Source organism: Lampris incognitus, chromosome 2 (assembly GCF_029633865.1).
Source record: "Lampris incognitus isolate fLamInc1 chromosome 2, fLamInc1.hap2, whole genome shotgun sequence".
Classification (NCBI taxonomy): Eukaryota; Metazoa; Chordata; class Actinopteri; order Lampriformes; family Lampridae; genus Lampris; species Lampris incognitus.
Genome location: NC_079212.1, coordinates 81,057,518 through 81,079,355, shown reverse-complemented (window position 1 = coordinate 81,079,355; position 21,838 = coordinate 81,057,518). Strand labels below are relative to the sequence as shown.

Below are 21,838 nucleotides of genomic sequence, written 5' to 3'. Positions count from 1 at the left end.
TTTTCAAGTAAAGGTAAGCCCATCCATACACTGCAGTGCATCATTTTATTTGTATTGAATGAGTATGTAATTAATTAAATACTAATAGTAGTAATAATAATAATACATTTTATTCATAAGCGCCTTTCTGGACACTCAAGGACACTGTACAAAGATAAACAAATACAAAAAGCAACAACAGATAAAAACTACACAATATAAAAAATAGTAATAGTAATTGTGTAATAACGACGGCAAATTAGGAAAACACGCACGGTGCAGAGCAAATGCGCTCTTTCTCTGAGCCGCTCCTTGTCCAAATACAGTGCATCCAGAAAGTATTCACACCCCTTCACTTTCCCCACATTTTGTTATGTTACAGCCTTATTCCAAAATGGATTAAATTCCTTTTTTTTCTCATCAATCTACACACAATACCCCACAATGACAAAGTGAAAAAGGTTCTGTCGAAATTTTTGCAAATGTATTAAAAATAAAAAACTGAAATATTGCATGTACATTAGTATTCACACCCTTTACTCAGTACTTGGTTGAGGCACCCTTGGCAGCGATTACAGCCTCAAGTCTTCTTGGGTATGAAGCTACAAGCTTGGCACACCTATATTTGGGGTATTCCTCCCATTCTTCTCTGCAGATCCTCTCGAGCTCTGTAAGGTTAGATGGGGAGTGTCGCTGAGCAGCTATTTTCAGGTCTTTCCAGGGATGTTCAATAGGGTTCAAGTCTGGGCTCTGGCTGGGCCACTCAAAGACATTCACAGACTTGTCCCGAAGCCACTCCTTCATTGTCTTGGCTGTGTGCTAAGGGTCGTTGTCGTGTTGAAAGGTAAACCTTCGCCCCAGTCTGAGGTCCTGAGTGCTCTGGAGCAGGTTTTCATCAAGGATCTCTCTGTACTTTGCTCCATTCATCTTTCCCTCAATCCAGACTAGTCTCCCAGTTCCTGCCACTGAAGAACATCCCCACAGCATGATGCTGCCAACCACCATGCTTCACTGTAGGGAGGGTATTAGCAAGGTGATGAGAGGTGCGTGGTTTCCTCCAGACGTGACGTTTGGCATTCAGGCCAAAGAGTTCAATCTTGGTTTCATCAGACCAGAGAATCTTGTTTCTCATGGTCTTAGAGTCCTTTAGGTGCTTTCTAGCAAACTCCAAGTGGGCTGTCGTGTGCCTTTTACTGAGCAGAGGCTTCTGTCTGGCCACTCTACCATACAGGCCTGATTGGTGGAGTGCTGCAGAGATGGTTGCCCTTCTGGAAGGTTCTCCCATCTCCACATAGGAACACTGGAGCTCTGTCAGAGCGACCATCGGGTTCTTGGTCACCTCCCTGACCAAGGCCCTTCTCCCGCGATTGCTCAGTTTGGCTGGGTGGCCAGCTCTAGGAAGAGTCCTGGTAGATCCAAACTTCTTCCATTTACGAATGATGGAGACCACTGTGCTCTTCGGGACCTTCAAAGCTGTAGACATTTTTGTGTACCCTTCCCCAGATCTGTGCCTCGATACAATCCTGTCTCGGAGGTCCACAGACTATTCCTTTGACTTCATGGCTTGGTTTCTGCTCTGACATGCACTGTCAACAGTGGGACCTTATACAGACAGGTGTGTGCCTTTCCAAATCATGTCCAATCAATTGAATTTACTACAGGTGGACTCCAATCAAGATGTAGAAACATCTCGAGAATGATCAGTGGAAACAGGATGAACCTGAGCTCAATTTTGAGTGTCATAGCAAAAGGTGTGAATACTTATGTACATGCAATATTTCAGTTTTTCATTTTTAATAAATTTGCAAAAATGTATACAAAAACTTTTTCACTTTGTCATTATGGGGTATTGTGTGTAGATTGATGAGAAAAAAAGGAATTTAATCCATTTTGGAACATAACAAAATGTGGGGAAAGTTAAGGGGTGTGAATACTTTCCGGATGCACTGTATGTACCTTAATTATGTGTGTGTAAATGTAACCCAGGTCAAGACAACCCAGGTTCAAATAACCTACATATAATTACAGTTGAATCTTAATAAATAATCATAATTATTCATTTTGCAAATAAATAGTAAACCGTAGATAAGTAATTCATGGTACCAATAAATTCATATTCATATTGTTGGTTCAGATTGCTATTTCTTGAACGCAGCACATGCAGTGCTGATTAGCCAATCAGCTGCCTTGCTTGAGAGGGAGGACGTCCCAGAACCAGCTAGGTTTCAGAACGCCAGGCAAATGCTTGAGAGAAGCCACTAGAACGAGAGATAAAAGATTCTGCTTTGAAATAGCAAGAAAGCCGCATGAAAAAACACCTTGGTGCATCAAAGCAAAAGGTCGGTGCACATCTCCTAACTGCAAGCTCCTTTGAAAGTGATGCGTCATCAGAGAGTGACATCACTAAACTGAAGAAACAAGTCACTGAGCTGCAAAGTGAACTAGCCCGACTAAACACAGGGAAAAACGCGTCAACAGTCCCTTCTGGAGACAGTGCTGTCGCTGAATTGAAGAAACAGATCACTGAGTGTCACAGCCAGCTCACAAGCATGAAACTACAGAAAGAGAAAAGGGCCACAGTGGCTAAGAGTGCAAAACATCCAACGACACACAAAGTTGACCAGAAGCCCAGAAACAGGCCAAAGCCATGGTAATGTTTCCAGTGTGGCGAGGATGGCCACATTGCATCTGAGTGTCCCAATGATCCAAATCCATCATTAGTAGCTGCTAAAAGGAAGCAACTAAAGGAGAAACAGTCCCAGTGGGACAGTCAAAATGGTTCAGTCCCTCCCCAGTCTTTAAACTAGGTTCAGCTCTTGTTGTGGGACAAATAAGAGCTAAACAGAGTAACAGTCCCAAAGCCAACAAAAGGTTTTCACACAATAGATCCACCCCTGTAAAAATACCAGATGATCTGATTGGAGCCAAGTGCACTGCTCATGTGTTCAATGATGGAGAGGCTTGCAACTGCCTCCTTGATACAGGATCGCAGGTAATCACTGTATCGCAGTCGTTTTATGAGAACCACCTCTCCAACTTAGACATCCATCCTTTAAATGAGTTGTTAGAGGTAGAGGCTGTGAACGGTCAAACTGTACCTTATTCAGGCTTTATTGGGGTCGATATCACCTTCCCTAAAGACTGTTTCGGTCCTGAAAGCACTGTGACCACTTTCGCATTAGTTGTCCCAGACGCACGGTCTGATGCCCAGTCCACACTATTGATAGGCACCAACACCTTAGACTTAGTGTACAAAGACTGTCCCATGACAAACACAGATGTCCAAGCCCTCCCATATGGTTATAGGGTTGTCCTAAAAATAATGCAGACTAGAGACACGCAAAAAGAGAACAGCAGCATAGGGCTAGTGAGACTATCAGGAAACGACCCTGACGTTGTCCCTGCGGGTCAAAGCTGTGTGTTGGAAGGGTCAGTTCATGTCAACAGCCAAACTTCAGAGAGGTGGATTGTAGTCGAACCCCCTTCATCATTTCACTTACCAGGTGGCCTGTTAGTCACCAACTGTCTACTCAGTCTCCCTGATAAGTCATCAAAAAGGTTACCAGTAGTGCTGCGCAATGAAAGTAAGCATGACATCATCATTCCAGCAAAGAGAGTCATAGCTGAAATCCATGCTTTGCAGGAAGTAGTGACGAGTGATCTAAACGCTACTGATACCGCACCCTCAGATAGCCTCCCAAAGTCCTCGGAGAACCTAGAGTTACATTTTGAGGACTCTCCACTGTCAGCTGAATGGAGAGAGAGAGTAGAGCAAAAGCTTAGGGCTATGCCAGAGGTGTTCGCTCAACATGATTCTGACTTTGGTCGAACAGACAAAGTGAAGCACCAGATCAAGTTAAATGATGAGACATCCTTTAAGCACAGACCTCGACCGCTGCGTCCACAAGATCTTGACGCTGTGCAGAGACACCTGCAGGAGCTGAGTGAGGCAGGAGTAATCCGGGAGTCTGAGTCGTCCTTCTCTTCACCTATAGTGGTGGTTAGGAAGAAGACCGGAGATGTGAGACTCTGTATCGATTACCGGAAACTAAACCTGCAGACCATCAAAGACGCCTATGCTCTCCCTAATCTAGAAGAGACGTTCTCAGCACTTACAGGTTCAAAGTAGTTCTCCGTATTAGACCTCAAGTCGGGGTACTATCAAATCGAGGTCGATGAGGCTGACAAACACAAGACCGCTTTTGTATGTCCATTGGGGTTCTGGGAATTCAATAGAATGCCCCAAGGCATCACAAATGCTCCCAGCACATTTCAAAGGCTGATGGAGAAGTGCATGGGTGACATCAACCTGAAAGAAGTCCTAGTGTTTTTGGATGACCTGATAGTGTTCTCGGAAACACTAGAAGAACATGAAACCCGCCTTCTCCATGTACTCAACCGTCTCAAGGAATACGGACTGAAACTGTCCGTGGAGAAATGTAAATTCTTCCAAACGTCGGTGAGGTACCTAGGACACATCGTGTCAAAGAATGGCGTTGAGACCAACCCCCAGAAAGTTGAGGCACTAAAAACCTGGCCAAGTCCAAGAAACCTCAAAGAGCTGCGGTCATTCTTAGGGTTTGCTGGTTACTACCGGCGCTTCATTGAAGGGTACTCCAAGATAGCGAAGCCACTGACCGACCTCACTGCTGGATACCCGCCCCTCAGGAAGAGCGCCAGTGGACCGAAAGAGAACAGTGGGCAGTACTTTCAGCCCAAAGAGCCTTTTGGAGGAAGGTGGACAGACAGCTGTCAACAGGCTTTTGAAGCGATCATCGACAAGCTCAGCACAGCTCCGAAATTAGGGTTTGCCAACCTAAAGTTGCCATATGTATTACATAAAGATGCCAGTACGACTGGGTTAGGAGCAGCCCTCTATCAAGAACAGGAAGGGGAGCTGCGTGTCATCGCATTCACAAGCCGTGGATTGTCGAAGAGCGAATCTCGCTATCCAGCTAACAAACTTGAGTTTCTGGCGCTCAAGTGGGCTGTGACAGATAAGTTTTGTGACTATTTGTATGGAGGCTCTTTTACAGTAGTCACAGACCGTAACCCCCTAACTTACCTTCTGACCACAGCTAAGTTAGATGCAACAAGCTACCGCTGGTTGTCTGACCTTTCTACCTTCCAGTTTCAGCTTCAGTATCGAGCAGGAAGACGTAACCTCGACGCTGATGGACTTTCACGACGTCCCCATGGTGAACCTGTCAACGATCTCGTTTCCCAGAAAGAGGAGGAGAGAATTCGTCAATTCATTCATCATCACCTTCCTGAGTCTGACGATTTCACTCACGTCTCTCATAACGCTGTTAGTGCGGTCTGTGAGAAACATCTAGTCTACTCACCTGTGAACACCTACGAGAAGGGTCCCGACATTCCGCTTATAACATCTCTTGCTATGTCAGCTAACGCTATACCAGATAGCTTTGAGCAATATAACGGGCTCCCTGTGATTCCTAGCATATCAGAAGAGGAGTTGAAACAAAAGCAGAGAGCCGATCCTGCCATCTGTGAAGTAATCTGTCAGTTAGTAACTGGGAACACCCCTCCTCCATCTCTGAGGAGAGAACTGCCAGAACTTCCCATCCTTCTGCGAGACCTAAACAAAGTCGAGATGCAGAATGATATTCTCTACAGGTAGAGGCAAGTGGGTGAGGAAACTCACTATCAACTAGTCTTGCCAGAGGAGATGAGAGACATGGTCATGCGAAGCCTTCACGACGACATGGGTCATTTAGGTATTGAGTGGACACTTGACCTCACACGAGCCAGATTCTTCTGGCCTAGAATGGCTACGGATATAGAGAAAAAGATCAAGAGTTGTAGCCGTTGTGTTCGTAGAAAGGCACTGTCAGCGAAGGCAGCCCCTCTAGTAAACATACAGGTTACTAGACCTCTAGAGTTAGTCTGTATAGACTTCTTGTCAATAGAGCCAGACCGAAGTAAGACAAAAGATGTCCTTGTGATCACTGACTTCTTTACTAAGTATGCAGTCGCAATTCCCACTCCTAATCAGAAAGCTAGAACAGTAGCCAAATGCCTCTGGGAAAACGTTCTAATACATTATGGCATTCCTGAAAAACTTCATAGTGACCAAGGGGCAGATTTTGAGTCCAAGACGATCAAAGAGCTATGTGATCTTGCAGGTATCCACAAAGTGAGAACAACTCCGTACCATCCAAGGGGAAACCCTGTGGAAAGGTTCAACCGTACGCTCCTTAGTATGCTTGGTACTCTCGAAAACAAAGACAAAAATCACTGGCGAGATTATGTGAAGCCGTTAGTGCATGCATATAATTGTACAAAACAAGAGACAACAGGTTTCACGCCGTACGAGCTGATGTTTGGGTGCCAGCCCCGGTTGCCTATTGATCTTGCTTTCAATGTTCCACGAAACACAGTCATCAAAAGATCTCATTCCCAGTATGTTCAAGCTCTAAAAACCCGTCTTCACGAGAGCTACTCCCTAGCTACTGCAAATGCTGCCAAAGCCGGTAAACAGAACAAAAGGAGGTTTGACAGACATATCACTGAATCAACCTTAGAGGTTGGTGACCGCGTATTAGTGGGAAACGTGCGCCTAAGAGGAAAACATAAACTGGCTGACAAATGGGAAACAGTTGTGCATGTTGTTGTCAGTTGGAAAGGTGATCTTCCAGTTTACACAGTCAGGCCAGAAAACAAAGATGGTCCCCTCAGAACTCTGCACAGAGACCTTTTGTTGCCGTGTGGATTCCTACCAACTCTTGAAGAGGAACCTCCTGCTGTGTCAAACAAACCTCGAAGGCTGAGTACACGTCAACATCCAGACCCTGATCCTGAGCAGCAAGAGCCAGAGTGTAACTCTGATGAAGAGGATGACTATCCGTTATACCCCTGTCAAATTCCAGTCGTGGAAACCACAAGGTCCACTCAGGAATCTGAGATAAGGATATCTCCAAGGGAGCAGTCCAATTCTGATAGAGCTCCAGAGAAATCTGAGGAAAGCTCACCTGAGAATGCAACAACTGTGGAAAGGTAGTACTCACCCGAAGAGGAATCGACACCTACAGGTGACAGACCTGAAGAGGAAGACCTACCTGAAAAGGAGAACTTACCGGAACATCTATCGGACGAACCTGTGGAAGAAACAGAAACTGAACCACTTACAGCCAATGCTGAAGAGGTACCTGAAATTCAGAATGAAAACGCCACAGAGGGATGTAGTGATTATGTGTCTGTGGAAATGGATGACACACGTGGTGAAAGTGAAACCCAATGTGCAGTGAGGAAATCCTCAAGACAAAGAGAAAGGACAAAAAGGTTGACCTATCCTGAGCTAGGAAACCCCTTAGTAGCTGTCATCCAATCCCTACTACAAAGCTTGAGTACAGCTATTACTAATTCACTTCTAGAGCCAAGACTTACACCCTACCTGAACCCGAGATAGTATAGTCTATGTACACTATGCATAGGGACTTGCATAGAGTTAAGAGGGGAGTGTGTAACCCAGGTCAAGATAACCCAGGTTCAAATAACCTACATATGATTACAGTTGAATCATAATAAATAATCATAATCATTCATTTTGCAAATAAATAGTAAATCGTAGATAAGTAATTCATGGTACCAATAAATTCATATTCATATTGTTGGTTCAGATTGCTATTTCTTGAACGCAGCGCATGCAGTGCTGATTAGCCAATCAGCTGTCTTGCTCGAGAGGGAGGACGTCCCAGAACCAGCTAGGTTTCAGAACGCCAGGCAAACGCTTGAGAGGAGCCACTAGAACGAGAGATAAAAGATTCTGCTTTGAAATAGCAGTGAGCTACAGTTGTTTCTTTCGTTATCCAAGTTGAGTATTTTGTTGGTTTGGTCATTCTCCGGGCCCTGGGTTTTGTATTGTGTCCAAGTATCATCCTGGACTTGGCCAGGTTTTTCTTGGATTGGGAAGATTGCGCTTGGTGTTTCTTACCCCAAGTTGGAAACAAGATGGCGAGCCACCTATAGGAGCCCTGCTGAATCCATGTGGTCTGTCTGCGGCTTCAGTCAGCTCATTCTCAGGGACAGTAGCCTACAGATTCTAGCACCTGGATTGTGGTAGGACTGAAATTTCCAGTTTGTTACTGCAAAAAGCAGTTGGACTCATTGGTGCAACAACGGACTTTCCAAAAAGGATGGATTATAGCCTACATTGATTATTGATTTGATTTTTGATCCGATATTGTATTGTTGATTGCAGTATTGGCTGAGTTTATTACTCATTCATACTGTTCATGGGGTAATGCAATTGTGTGTTACTTTTGGCATTCTGATTTACTGGTTAAGTAACTTAGGTTAATGGAAATTAGAACTGAAACTTAAAGGCCTAATGGAAAAAATAGAACATAAAACAAATTAACATAATTTGTCAACTCAAACAGGAGATAACTTCAAATTAGAATTAAAAGGATCCAAAATTAGAACTAAAATATCTATCTAAATTATCTGAAACTCAAAATGGTGGTTTAATAAGGGTTAAATCATAAAACAAGAGGTTTCAAGGAATTTATCCATTCTCACTGTGTTATTGTGTAATTGTGTATGTTTCTCTGTCTATGTTTACAATTCTTTATATAAAAAACAAGCCGGCAGTTCAAACTTTATTCCTTGGTCTGTGGTCTGCAATCATTTGATGCTAGTTATAAACTGCTCCTACGAACCTAGAACTGGTCCTAGTCAACTGTCAACATTTACAGTGCTACATAAAGAATGCTGATGAGATATGAAACACAAGCAGTAGTCAATGTGCAAGCTGCCAAATGAATGGTGGATTGAAGCTACTATATTGTGTTCATATATTTGTAAATCTGACTCTGAAAAAGTCAGTGCCTCACCAGCCACGAACCTCACTGCACGTCACTGGTGTGACCCAAGGAATGTTACGGTTCTCTCTCGGTCCTGCTCTCCCCACCTGGAGCATCTAACCATCATGTGCCGTTCATTCTACCTGCCCTGCGAGTTTACATCAGTAATCATCACAGCGGTCTATATTTCACCACAAGCCAACACTGACATTGCCGTATCCGAGCTGCAGGAGGTGATAAACAAAGGAAGTCTTACCCGGGGCATGTCAGAATTTAAACAACATATTCACTTCCCCACGAGAGGAAGAAATACACTGGATCACTGCTACACGCAGTTTAGGGAGAGCTATAAAGCCAACTCCCTGCCAGCGTTCGGCAAGTCAGACCATGCCGCTATCATCCTCCTACCAAAATACAAACAAAAAATCCTAAGGGGACGAAAGAGGTGAAGCGTTGGGCCGACCATTCGGAAGCCATGTTGCAGAACGCTCTTGAGAACGCTGATTGGGAGATGTTCCACATGACCCCGGCTAATGTCAGTGAGTTTACAGAAGTAGCAGTGAGTTTAAATCTCTATGCTAACAAATGCTATCATTCCGACCGTCAAGATTAAGATCTTGCCGAACCAAAAACCATGGGTCGATAGAGCAGTTCGATCAGCGTTAACAGCTCGCACCACCGCCTACAATGCAGGGCTGATTTCTGGTGACATGACTGATTATAAAGCGGCCTTCGGAAGACAGTCAAAGAGACTAAGTGGCGCTATAAGGACAAAGTGGAAGCCGATTTTAATGAAGGTGACTCCGCTCGCGTGTGGAATGGACTACGGGTTATTACAGATTTTAAAAACAAGCCTTGCTCGGCTATGAGTGTGGATCCCTCCCTAGCTGACCAACTGAACATGTTTTATGTATGCTATGAGGCTAATGGCACCAACAACAGCCAAATGGCCACAGTAGACAGTGGAGAACCCCTATTCACCATCACTGATAGCGATGTGAGGAGGGTCCTTAGGAGGGTAAATGGCAAGAAAGCTGCAGGGCCTGACGAGATTCCTGGCTGGGTCTTAAAATCCTGTGCTAACCAGCTAGCTCCAGTGTTTACATACATCTTTAACACATCCCTGGCCCAAGCCGTCGTCCCCTCATACTTTAAGTGGTCCATTATTGTCCCTGTGCCAAAGAACAACAGTCCATCATGTCTGAATGACTACCGACCAGTGGCCCTGATGTCAGTAGCGATGAAGTGCTTTGAGAGGTCGGTGAAAGATTTCATCTGCTCATCCCTGCCCAGCTCATTCAACCTCCTCCAGTTTGCCTATAAAAACAGCAGGTGCAGAGACGATGCCATCTCCAACCTCTTGCACACCAACTTAACCCACCTGGATGGGGGGAGAGGGAACTACGTACGTATGCTGTTCATTGACTACAATTCAGCGTTTAATACTATAGTCCCCCTCAATCTGGTCACAAAGATGAGGTCGCTAGGTATCGAAACCCCGTTGTGCAATTGGGTGTACAACTTTCTCACTGACCAGCCCAATGTGGTTAGGGTGGGCAGCCTAACCTCCGGAACATTGATCCTCAACACAGGTGCTCCTCAGGGTTGTGTGCTGAGCCCTCTGTTGTACAACATCTACGCACATGACTGCAAAGCCACGGACAGTTCCACCTCCATCATCAAATTTGCAGACGACACAGTGGTAATAGGGCTGATTTCCAAAAACAACGAACAGGTCTATCTGAACCAAGTAGATGACCTGGCACAGTGGTGCCAGTCCAACAACCTGACCCTGAACGTCAGCAAGACCAAAGAAATGGTGGTGGACTTCAGGGGACAGCAGGGGAAAGGATACAACCCACTAAAGATCAACGGGAACCTGTGGAGAGGGTCTCCATCTTTAAATACCTCAGTGTACACATCGATGAGGACCTCACCTGGACTCTTCACACTCAGCACACTCTAAAGAAGTCCAGACAGAGACTCTATTTCCTGCAAAGGCTGAGGAAATTCAAGGTCTCATCCTCCATCCTGAAGACATTATATTCCTCGGCTGTGGCGAGTGTCCTAACAGGTTGCATCACCGCCTGGTATGGAAACTGTTCTGCCCGTGACCGAGTTGACCTGCGGAGAGTGGTATGTTCAGCTGAACGCGCCACCAGAACATCCCTCCCCATCCTGCAGGACACTTACACCAGAAGGGTGAGGATGAGAGCCAAGAAGACCATGAGCGACACTTCTCACCCTAACAACTGTTCAGGCTATTGAGGTCTGGTAGACGCCTCTGTAGTCTTAGGGCCAAAACAGAGAGACTAAAGAGAAGCATCTATCCACTGGCCATAAGAACTCTCAACATATACAACCTTTCACATACTTGAGACAGCTAGGTTTTTTTTTTTTTAAAAATTGTCTTATTTATTGTTTATTTTGACTTACAAAAAAAGAGGGAAAAAATGCACTGATCTTTTGTCTTTTATCTAGGCCCATGTCCTTTTTCACATAATGACAGACGGAGTACCCCTCTTCCTTTCACTGCACGTTTTACTTTGTATTTCTGTGCATGTGACAAATAAAGTATTTGAACTTGAACTTGAATCCCGGGTACCCCAATGGCGCAGACGTGATACCAAGGTAGCTAGACCCAGGCCCCCTGTGTGTGTGTGTGTGTGTGTGTGTGTGTGTGTGTGTGTGTGTGTGTGTGTGTGTGTGTGTGTGTGTGTGTGTGTGTGGTACTAGGTAAAGGGCAGTATTGGATGGTACAAAATGGACTAGGGGATAATTTGATGTAGCTGTATGTTGGGCTGTAGTTTACATTAATGCATTATGGACTGTGCACTTTTCTGAGTGTACTATGTGTGCTTAAAGGATAAGGCCGATGTGGTTTTGTTTTTGTATTGCTGACAGTCCATGAGAAGATGGTTGTGGCCAACGAGAGAGACAGTGACATTTTGGAAGCCATTGAACTCCTTTGTATTCAAAAAGATGGTTTAACCAGGTCAGAGAGTGGCATCCCTGTTTTGGCCAACACAACTCATCATTAGGAATGACGTGGGCATTAGAGTTTACTCTGAATGTGTTGACAAACGGCCACAGCAACAGGTTTCTTTTCAGTGTAAATAACATGCTCAGGTACTTTGTGGTGCACTGATATGAGAGCAACACAAGCAGGTTTCACAGTACTCGCTTAATGCAATTAAAATAGTAACCTCTGCATTTATGTGCAACTTCCATCTTCTCATTGCCGACTCTGTGTGGGACAGTGAACTGCTCTGTGCCCAGTTGTGGAAAAGTACTTACAAAATGATTATCAACAGAACACAAATTCGACATTTTCCCCTCTGACTCAGTGTTATGCAGCTAGTGGCTGGAAGCCATCAGAAATTCTCAATTTGATCTGAAAACAGTAATGGTGCTACGGACCAGGATCTTTTCACAGGTAATGACTACAAAGGAGTGCAAAAAACCTACTACGCAACTATAACATGAGATGTCTGTTAATGTTCTCATTCATCCAGATCATGGTTATCCAAATGGGTTGAATCAAGTGCGACAGATACTGTATACCAAGTCCAGTTGCACTTGATTCAACTCCTTTGGATATAACATGAGATGCTCTGCCAACAATTAAAACAATTAATACAGTACAGCTAAAGTCGCAGGGTGTTATTTCAACCATAGTGGAGCAAGTATATAATGATCTGTCTAGGTGTGTATCTAGCATCTATCAGTAGGGTTGCAATTGTGGGACTTTTAAGGGAGTTGTGAGATTTAATGGTAGGGCTGAGAAATGGTTTCAATCAATGGTGTATCATGTTGATTGTGGTTGATCTATTTAAAGATACAGACAGGTGACAAATTAAAGGAAAAACCTGAATGCCATATTTAAACTCATGGTTCCTACCGGTCTGAGTTCAGCCACATCCCAACCAAAATAGTCTGCAGCTCGCATCATCTGGCTGATGATATGATCCACTTCCTAGCAAAGACATAGGAAAAAGAACTCAGTGTCGTTTTTACACTGACAGGGTATTTTGGATACTATCTCATACTAGAAGTGAGAGAAACAGACTAAGAAAACATAAAACAAAGAAAACACAAAATATACGTGTTTTGTGTTTTCTAGTTACATGTAACTATTTACATATTGAATATCCCTTTTGTTCCATCAACATTGGTTTAGATTTGTCATAGATACTATGAAGACACAAACTTATTGCAAACATTTAATGGGATTTTCATGTGGAAACTAAATACCTTAGTATCCAAAATAGTGATCAACTGGAATAACGATCTGGAATATTAATGTACATGTAAATGCAGGCACATATTGTCATAGATGCAGACTAAACACAGATACATCCGGTTCACTGATAACTTACAGAGCTGTCCAGCAGTCCGTTGCCATCTTTGTCATATAGTTTGAAAGTAACTGCAACACAACATATCAAGAGGTTCAGTTATATAACAGTTGTTTCTTCACTTTCATCCAAGTCACTACTCCAAATCATCTAGTTAGGATGTTATAAAATATATAAAACATAAAAGGAAAATTAAAAATATAAAATTGATAGGCACAAGGTTTCTTTAAGAAGCTAGATGAAACTGACATTCAAGCTTCTCCTTTGGCTGTCCTTCCTCCAGCACAGAGAAGTAGCACGATACATCACGAAGAAAGACTCCTCCTGGAAGAAAAATAAAAGATGTTGGTTACCCGTTAAAATTCTGAAATAAACTTGAAACTTTTGCCTATGGCAAAGACAGAGAATTTAAACTCGTTGGCATAGTGTTTGTCACAAAAGGCAATTTGCAAGCTGCAACTTGTTGTACTAAGTACTTGTTTTGTATAGCCTTCAGCTACTGCTGGTGCTGAACAAGATACTTTTTAGTTTTTAAAGCATCGTAACACCTGGTTCCATGTTTACATTCATAGATGACATTTAATTGCACACAAACAATCTTGATGTGATAATGACAATAGTGCCATGAACATATTAGTGATGTTGACATTTTAATCTGACAATTTTACTTCAATACTTTAATTATGGTCATAAACCAGCCACTGAGGATGCACAAGCTAGTGCATTCTTAGTGCTGGTCCCAAGCCCGGATAAATGGGGAGGGTTGCGTGAGGAAGGGCATCTGGTGTAAAATCTTTGTCAAATAAAACACAGTGCCTTGCAAAAGTTTTCAAACCCCTTCACAGTCATCACTAATTTCTGGATTATAAAAGATACTCACATATCTGCCGCTGAACAATATTATTTTTGTGAACCCATAAGCTCTAACAGCATGTTCCCAAAGCCAAAATAAGTTGTTTCGCTGACTTTTTATTCATGAATTAAGAACTAAAATATAGAGCTTGCATCAGTATTCAACCCCTTGGGCTCTGACAGCTCCAAGTTTACACAAATGACAAATTATTCCTAAAAAAAAAACTCAGGTGAACACAGTTGGACATAGTTAGTGTGTGTAAGATATTAAAATAACGGTCTCGTTTATGGGTATAAAAAGCACTCTGTGTAAAGTTCATTAGCTGGGTGTGAACTCCATCAGAAAATGAAGAGACAAAGGAGCATAATATTGAAGTAAGAGACAAAGTGATTAAAATGCAGATGGCAGGAAAGGGACACAAAACAATATCCAAGTGTTTGGATGTCCCACAGAACACTGTTGGATCCATGGTCAGAAAGTGGAAGCTGTATCACACCACCCAGACACTTTGTAGGACAGGCCATCCCTCAAAGCTAAGTGTCCGAGCAAGACGTGGGCTGGTGAGGAAAGCCACAGATGATCCTGCAGTCACTCTGAAGGAGCTCCAGAGGTCAGTGGCTGAAACTGGAGTGCATGAGTCAACTATATCATGGGCTCTCCATAAATCTGGCCTGTATGGGAGGGTGGCAAGAAAGAAGCCATTGCTCAAAACTGTGCATATAAAAGCATGCTTTGAGTTTGCTACCAAGCATGAGAGAGATCCAATTAGGATGTGGGTAAAGGTTTTGTGGTCAGATGAGACGAAAGTTGAGCTTTTTGGCCTAAACACAAAGCATTTTGTGTGGCGCAAACCTAACACTGTTCATGCCATAAAAAACACCCTTCCTACAGTGAAGCATGGCAGCAGCAGCAGCATAATGCTATGGGGTTGCTTTTCATCTGCTTGCACGGGGACCTTGTTCAAATTGAGGGAAGAATGGATGGTGCTAAATACAGGGAAATGTTGGAAGAAAACCTGTTGCAGTCTGCCATAAAACTGAAGCTTGGTATAAGGTTCACCTTCCAGCAGGACAATGATCCTAAGCACAAGGCTAAAGCAACAATGGCATGGCCCAGCAACAAAAAGGAGAACGTTTTGGAGTGGCCAAGTCAATGTCCGGACCTCAACCCCATTGAAAAGCTGTGGCACAGACTGAAAATCACAGTCCAGAAGTGCCATCCCGCCAACGTGCAAGACCTGTACAAAATCTGCCACGAAGAATGGGCACAAATTACTCCAGAAGAATGTGCAAAGGTTGTATATACTTACCTCAAGAGAATCATGACTGTTATTGCAGCAAAAGGGTACTCTACAAAGTATTGATATGTGGGGGGTTGAGTACTTATGCAAGCACTATATTTTACTTTTTAATTTATTTACAAAAAATCAACAAAACACAACTTATTTTGGCTTTAGCAACATACCGTTAGAGCTTATGGGTTCACAAAAATACTATTGTTCAGGAACAGATGTGTGAGTATTTTTTATAATCCAGAAATTAGTCAAGGGTGTTGAATACTTTTGCAAGGCACTGTATGCGGATCATGAATCACATTTCCATACTGGATCAGTCGAGGTCTGGGTTACCAAAGACCGCCACCGGTACTATTACCCAGCAGGGTGCCAGTGGAAACTATGCTACTGTTGGGTGAAAGCATGTGCAGAGGCAGCGGGAGAGGAGGAAGGGTATGAGTGTGGACGTGAGAGTCAGAACTTTGAATTTTGGCACTATGACTGGTAAAGGGAGAGAGCTGGCTGATGGAGATGAAGAAATGATGGAGAGAAAAAGGTAGGTATACTGTTTGTGCAAGATGTAATATTTAAAAGGGTTGTCTTCTAACGGTCACTCTACAGTGTCGCGAATGAAGCAATGTCCACACATTAAATAACGTTTGGTATTCCGTGTTTACTGTGGTCTGCCATGCATACGCAATCCCTTCCGTCTGGTGCATTTCCTGAATCTCCCGTATAGGTCAGTGATGTCATCACCTAGCTTCGGACTGGACTAGACCATTACTGGATCATACCATTATATCCTGATCTATGGCTAATACATCCCCCTTCTTTTAAAGAAAAAAATACTTGGTGGTATGCAAGTGCAGTAAGCTATAATGTCAACATAAATCTATCAATAACAAAATAGACATTTTCCATTGCACCAATGAAATGAATCTGCAAATGAATCTTCAATGGCCCTGAGTAGCTCAATTAACATTCCGGAACATCATGAACAATAATACACATATTTCAGTGCAACATCAATTCACATTTTCAACAACTTTTTTTTCAACACAATATCAACCTTTCTGCTTTTTTTAGGTTGATTTCAAACAGTCACAGGTCAAAGATAACTTTTGGCTTAACCACAGATCCTGACCTGGTAGTGACGTGTTGTGGAGACACTCTTGGGGAACCTGACACACTTTGCTGTACAGTCTTAGACTCAGTGGTCTGGGGCTCTACCTGTTGGTCTTGTGTGTTAACTTCCTGACCTGCATCACATTCGTTGCTCTGTAGAAGATGTTGTCGATTGCGTCGAAGTGCTTGACCTTCATCTGTGATGATGTTGTAAGATCTTTGGGTCTCAGCTGGTCCAACAACTGTAGCGGGTTTCCACGTTCCAGTTGGCTGTTGGACCCGGACTGTGGCTCCTGTAGGCAGTGCAGGTAGCATTTTGGCATTTCTGTCATAATACTGTTTTTGTCCTTTTTGGCACAGTTCTCTCCTGCCATGGACTGCGCTGCGACAAGCGAGTTCTGATTGTAGCTGTTTTGCAGTGGTTGGAAGGACTGAGCGTAAGGCTCTGCTCATTAACAGCTGTGCTGGGGAGTTGAGTCCATCCACTGGTGTGTTCCTGTATTCCAATAAGCTGAGGTACGGGTCCGACCTCTGTGTGTGTACTTTGTCCATGAGGGCTTTGGCTGTTTGCACTGTCTTCTCAGCCAACCCGTTGCTCTGTGGGTACAGGGGGATGCTTGTGACATGCTCAAACTCCCATGCATGTGCAAAGCTGTTGAAATCCTGTGCACTGTAGCAAGGACCATTATCACTCACTACAGACTGGGGTATTTCAAATCTTGCAAACATGGCCTCAGCTTCCGGATGGGGAAGTGGGGAAGTGAGGTTTGCGATTTTCTCTACCTCAAAGTACCTGCTATAATAGTCGATTGCAACTATATAGTCAGTGTTGTTCCATTTGAACAGGTCGGTGGCTATGACCTGCCAAGGTTGTTCAGGAATGGGGTGTGGCAGCCTTGGCTCTAGGCAAATGCTACAAGATCCAACTAGTGTCTCTATTTGTTTACCATCCCTGGCCAAAATAGAATCTCTCTCGCATGCTGCTTACATGTCTCCATGCCGAGATGGCCTGTGTGTAGGCGTGCAAGTATGTCTGCTCTGAGTGATTTTGGCACGATGATTTTTTTCTCCTTTGAACAGAATGTCATCTGTCTCGGATATTTCATCCCTGTGATTCCAATAGTCAGCGACAACAGAACATTGTTTGACTGTCTCAGGCCACCTTGATTGAATAACCTCTCAAGGCTGAGAGTTGTTCATCCTTGGCTGTGGCAGAACTGATTTCTGCCATTTTCCGGTCGCTCACCGGAGCACTGCTGACCACTGTGTGTATTTGGGAATCCATGCCTTCACTCAGGAAGTTGACACTGTACTCAATCGGCTTCCTTAGACAGCGTGTCCGCGACTGGTATTTGCTTTCCGGACTTGTGAATAATGTTGACGTTGTATCTACCATCCGAGAACGCAGCGCTGCCTTGAGCGACCGGTGAAAACGTTCACACAAGCCGTTAGCCTGAGGGTGATACGCGGTAGTGTGGTGTACCTGCACACCCAAGGATCGCGCAAGTGCCGACCAGAGCTCTGACACAAACTGGGGGCCCCTGTCTGAGGTGATATCTGACAGAGTGCCGAAACAGGCAACCCAGGAGGAAAGAAACCCGCGTGCAACGTCCGAGGATGTTGTGGAGGACAGAGGGACAGCCTCTGGCCACCTGGTGGTCCGATCTACCATTGTGAGCAGGTGCGTAAAACCCTGTGAAGAAGGTAGAGGTCCCACCAGGTCCACATGCACGTGGTCGAAACGTCTGGCCGGGATCGGAAACGGTTCGAGGGGTGACTTAGTGTGCTGGTGGACCTTAGCGCGCTGGCACGCCACACATGCAGCTGCCCACCCCTTGACGTCCTTGCGGAGGCCAGGCCAAACGAACTTGGAACCGACCAACTTCACCGACGCCCGAACTCCAGGGTGCGAGAGGGAGAGAATCGAATCGAAAACTCGACGGCGCCAGGCCACTGGAACAACGGGGCGGGGACGGCCGGTGGAGACATCGCAGAGGAGGGCAGGACTGCCTTCCTGCATCAAAGCATCCTCTAGCTTGAGGCCGGTACGCGTTGACCTAAGGGCAAGGACGTCCGGGTCGCTGGGCTGGTCGGCAGCCATAGCGGAGAAATCCATACCGAGGTACACAGGACACACAAGCACACGCAACAGTCAATCAGCAACAGGGTTGGACTTCCTGGCCACATGCTGAATGTCCGTTGTGAACTCAGAGATGGCCGCCAGGTGGCGCTGCTGACGAGCAGACCACGGTTCAGTCACCTTGGACATGGCGAAAGTCAGCGGTTTATGATCCACATAAGGAGCGACCCTCCCCCAGGAAGCGAAAATGACGGGTTGCAAGGTGCAATGCCAGCAACTCCTGGTCAAAAACGCTGTACTTGCGCTCGCTATCTCGCAGTTTGCGGCTAAAAAATGCGAGTGGCTGCCACGCATTCACCACACGCTGTTCAACCACAGCCCCCATGGCTATGTCAGACGCGTCGGTTGTTAAAGCTATGGACGCCGTGGGTGTGGGATGGGCGAGGAGGGCAGTGTTAGCCAGGGCGCACTTAGCTCCGTCAAAGGCCTTCACCCATTCGGGAGTCCAGTCAACAGGGTCGTTAGCCTTCTTAAGCCGCAGGGCTTCGTAAAGTGGCTCAAGGAGGTGGGCAGCGCAAGGGAGGAAACGGTTATAAAAATTCACCATGCCCAAGAATTCCTGCAATGCCTTAACAGAGACTGGGTGGGGAAATCCCGCCACCGCTTGCACCTTAGAAGGCAACGAGACCGAAGAAGAAGTCAATCACCGGCAGTCCAAACTGACACTTGGCCGGGTTGACTATCAGGCCGTGTTCGTCCAGATGACGGAAAACCTGTTTCAGGTGCGCCAGGTGCTCTTCAGCTGACGGACTGGCCACTAATATGTCGTCGAGATAAACGAACACGAAAGCAAGGTCACGCAACACCGAGTCATCAGCCTTTGAAAGGTTTGCGCTGCCCCCTTCAAGCCAAAAGGCATGCGCATGAACTCAAAAAGCCCAAATGGGGTGATCACCACGGTTTTGGGCACGTCCTCTGCGCGCACGGGAACCTGATGATAGCCGCGCACCAGGTCCACCTTAGAGAAAATAGTGGCACCTGCCAGGCGTATGGAAAAGTCCTGTATGTGTGGGATGGGATAGCGGTCATTGGCGGTGACGTTGTTCAGGCGGCGAAAGTCGCCGCAAGGACGCCACGACCCATCCACCTTGGGCACCATGTGAAGCGACGAGGCCCACGGGCTGTTCGAACGCCTCACTATACCCAGACGCTCCATGATGGCGAACTCCTCCTTAGCTGTAGCCAATTTTACGGCGTTGAGGCGCCGCGCGCGCGCAAAAACTGGCGGTCCCAGAGTGGGAATGAAATATTCTACCCCGTGTTTAGTAACCGCGGTGGAAAAGGCAGGTGTAATCCGCAAGCAAACCTTAAAAAACATCACCTAATGCTAAAAAGTTAGCGTGTGTTAACGACCTGGCTCCCCTATCTCGCACGGAAAAGTGGCGAAAAACACAGCATCAATTAAACGGCGGTTTGCAACATCAACAAGCAGACCATTAGCACACAGAAAATCTGCGCCGATAATAGGAACAGTAATGGCGGCGACTACAAAGTCCCACTCAAAATGGCGCGCGTGGAAACAAACAGTCACCAACCTTGTGACAAACGTCGCAATGGACGAACCGCCAGCTGAAGTCAACTGTGGGCCGCCGCCTTCGGCTGACATGTCTGTGCTAGCAGGAGGGAGTAGGCTCTTTTGCGAGCCGGAGTCCACCAGAAACCGTCTTCCTGACATTGAGTCCTTAATGAAGAGCAGCTCACTACGTCCACCAGCGCCCACAGTTGCTACTGAGCGCTGGCCCTGGAGTTTCCCGGCGCCTCAAACGTGCACGGAGGGACGCAGCGCCTCGCCTTGCCACCGAACCACTGGTGGAAGAAACAGAGGCCGCTCCCGCGCCGTCTCCGGGCAGTCACTCCAGCCACCACTGCCGGGTCCGCGTCCTCCGACGCCGGCTGCAGAGGCTCCGATGCCACACTCTGCGCAGAGAACCGTCTGGTAGCCAGCAGGACCCGATCGGCCTCCTCAGCCAAACCTCGGCAGTCACCAGCGGCCAGACACGGGGAGTTAGCGAAAGCCCCGCGCACAGGAGACGGAAGCTGGCGCAGGAAAACGTGCGGGAAAAGGAACACGCCTTCGTCCGAGCCTAGCAGCGACAGCATATTGTCCATGAGATCCACAGCCGTCCCGTCGCCCAAACCGGATAGGGAAAGGATTCTATCTGCCCTCTCTGCGGCAGATAGGCTGTGCCTCCGGAGCAGAAGATGTTTGAGGGCGACGTATTTACCGTCTTGAGGAGGGGCGCTCAACAGCTGCATGGCACTGTGTGTGGACTGCTGGTCCAGCGCAGCGACGATCAAATAGTATCTGGAGTCGTCCGCGGAGATTCCACGCAGGTAGAACAGCGCCTCAACATGCTGAAACCACGAAGCCGGGTCGCTCTGCCAGAACTCTGAGAGCTTCACAGCCGCGGCGAGAACGGCCGGCTGTGAGAGTTGGGGCGGCGTGGCCGAAGTGGATTCACACTCTTCCTCTGCTCCAAACATGTTCAATTCGGGGTCACCAATGAGGCAGCATGAGGAAAAACACAGGAGACGAAGGTGAGTTTGAATTTTATTCCTCAGCTCCAAAACCAAACTAAAGCAGGAACAACCTTACACCAGAGAGCCCGGGAACGTAAACCACGCCCCCAGCTCACAACCCTACTGGGTGAGAGGCATAGCCCCTAGTGTCCGCCACAGTATCATGCATTGGAGCCGCAGCGGTGCAGATGCCAAGGGCTTTTGCATGATTTACTCAAGCGGCTTGTGATCTGACTCCACGGTCTCCTGACGTCCATACAGAATCGTTTGCATCCAAAGAGCACGGCGTACAGCTCCTTTTCGATCTGAGCATAGTTGACTTCCGTCTCATTCAGTGCCTTTGATGCATATGCAATTGGTTTCTCATCCTGCAGTAGGACAGCTCCTAAACCATGTTTGGAGGCATCCACCTGCAGTTTCACATCCTTAGTGGGGTCAAAGTAGGCTAGTACGGGACCGGGCTCTTGTGTTAAGAGGCTTTTCACTTGCTGGAATGCAGCATCCTGGTTCGAGTCCCATACAAACTCACTGCTCTCTTTCAACAGTTCTCGGAGCGGGGCTGTTTCCTCCGAGAGTCTGGGGGAAAACTTAGACAGGTAAGTGATCATGCCCAATATTGTGTCTAGCTCCGCCTTGCTCTGTGGTGGGGGCATGTCTTTGATTGCTTTGACTTTATTGGGGTCAGGCTGGACGCCCTCCCGTGTCAGTATGTGTCCAAAATAGCTCACCTTGGGCACACAGATGATGCACTTGTCTTTGTTCAAT

At 46.0% G+C, this 21,838-nt stretch overlaps 1 protein-coding gene across 1 annotated transcript in view; it reads right to left on the bottom strand.

The window, feature by feature from the left end:
• Nucleotides 1–21,838, bottom strand: part of dgkab (diacylglycerol kinase, alpha b) — a 201,651-nt gene that overhangs the window by 97,400 nt on the left and 82,413 nt on the right. Inside the window, 3 exon segments of the mRNA XM_056273361.1 lie at nucleotides 12,706–12,780; nucleotides 13,184–13,233; nucleotides 13,412–13,486. Of these exon segments, the coding sequence (XP_056129336.1) occupies nucleotides 12,706–12,780; nucleotides 13,184–13,233; nucleotides 13,412–13,486 (200 nt within the window).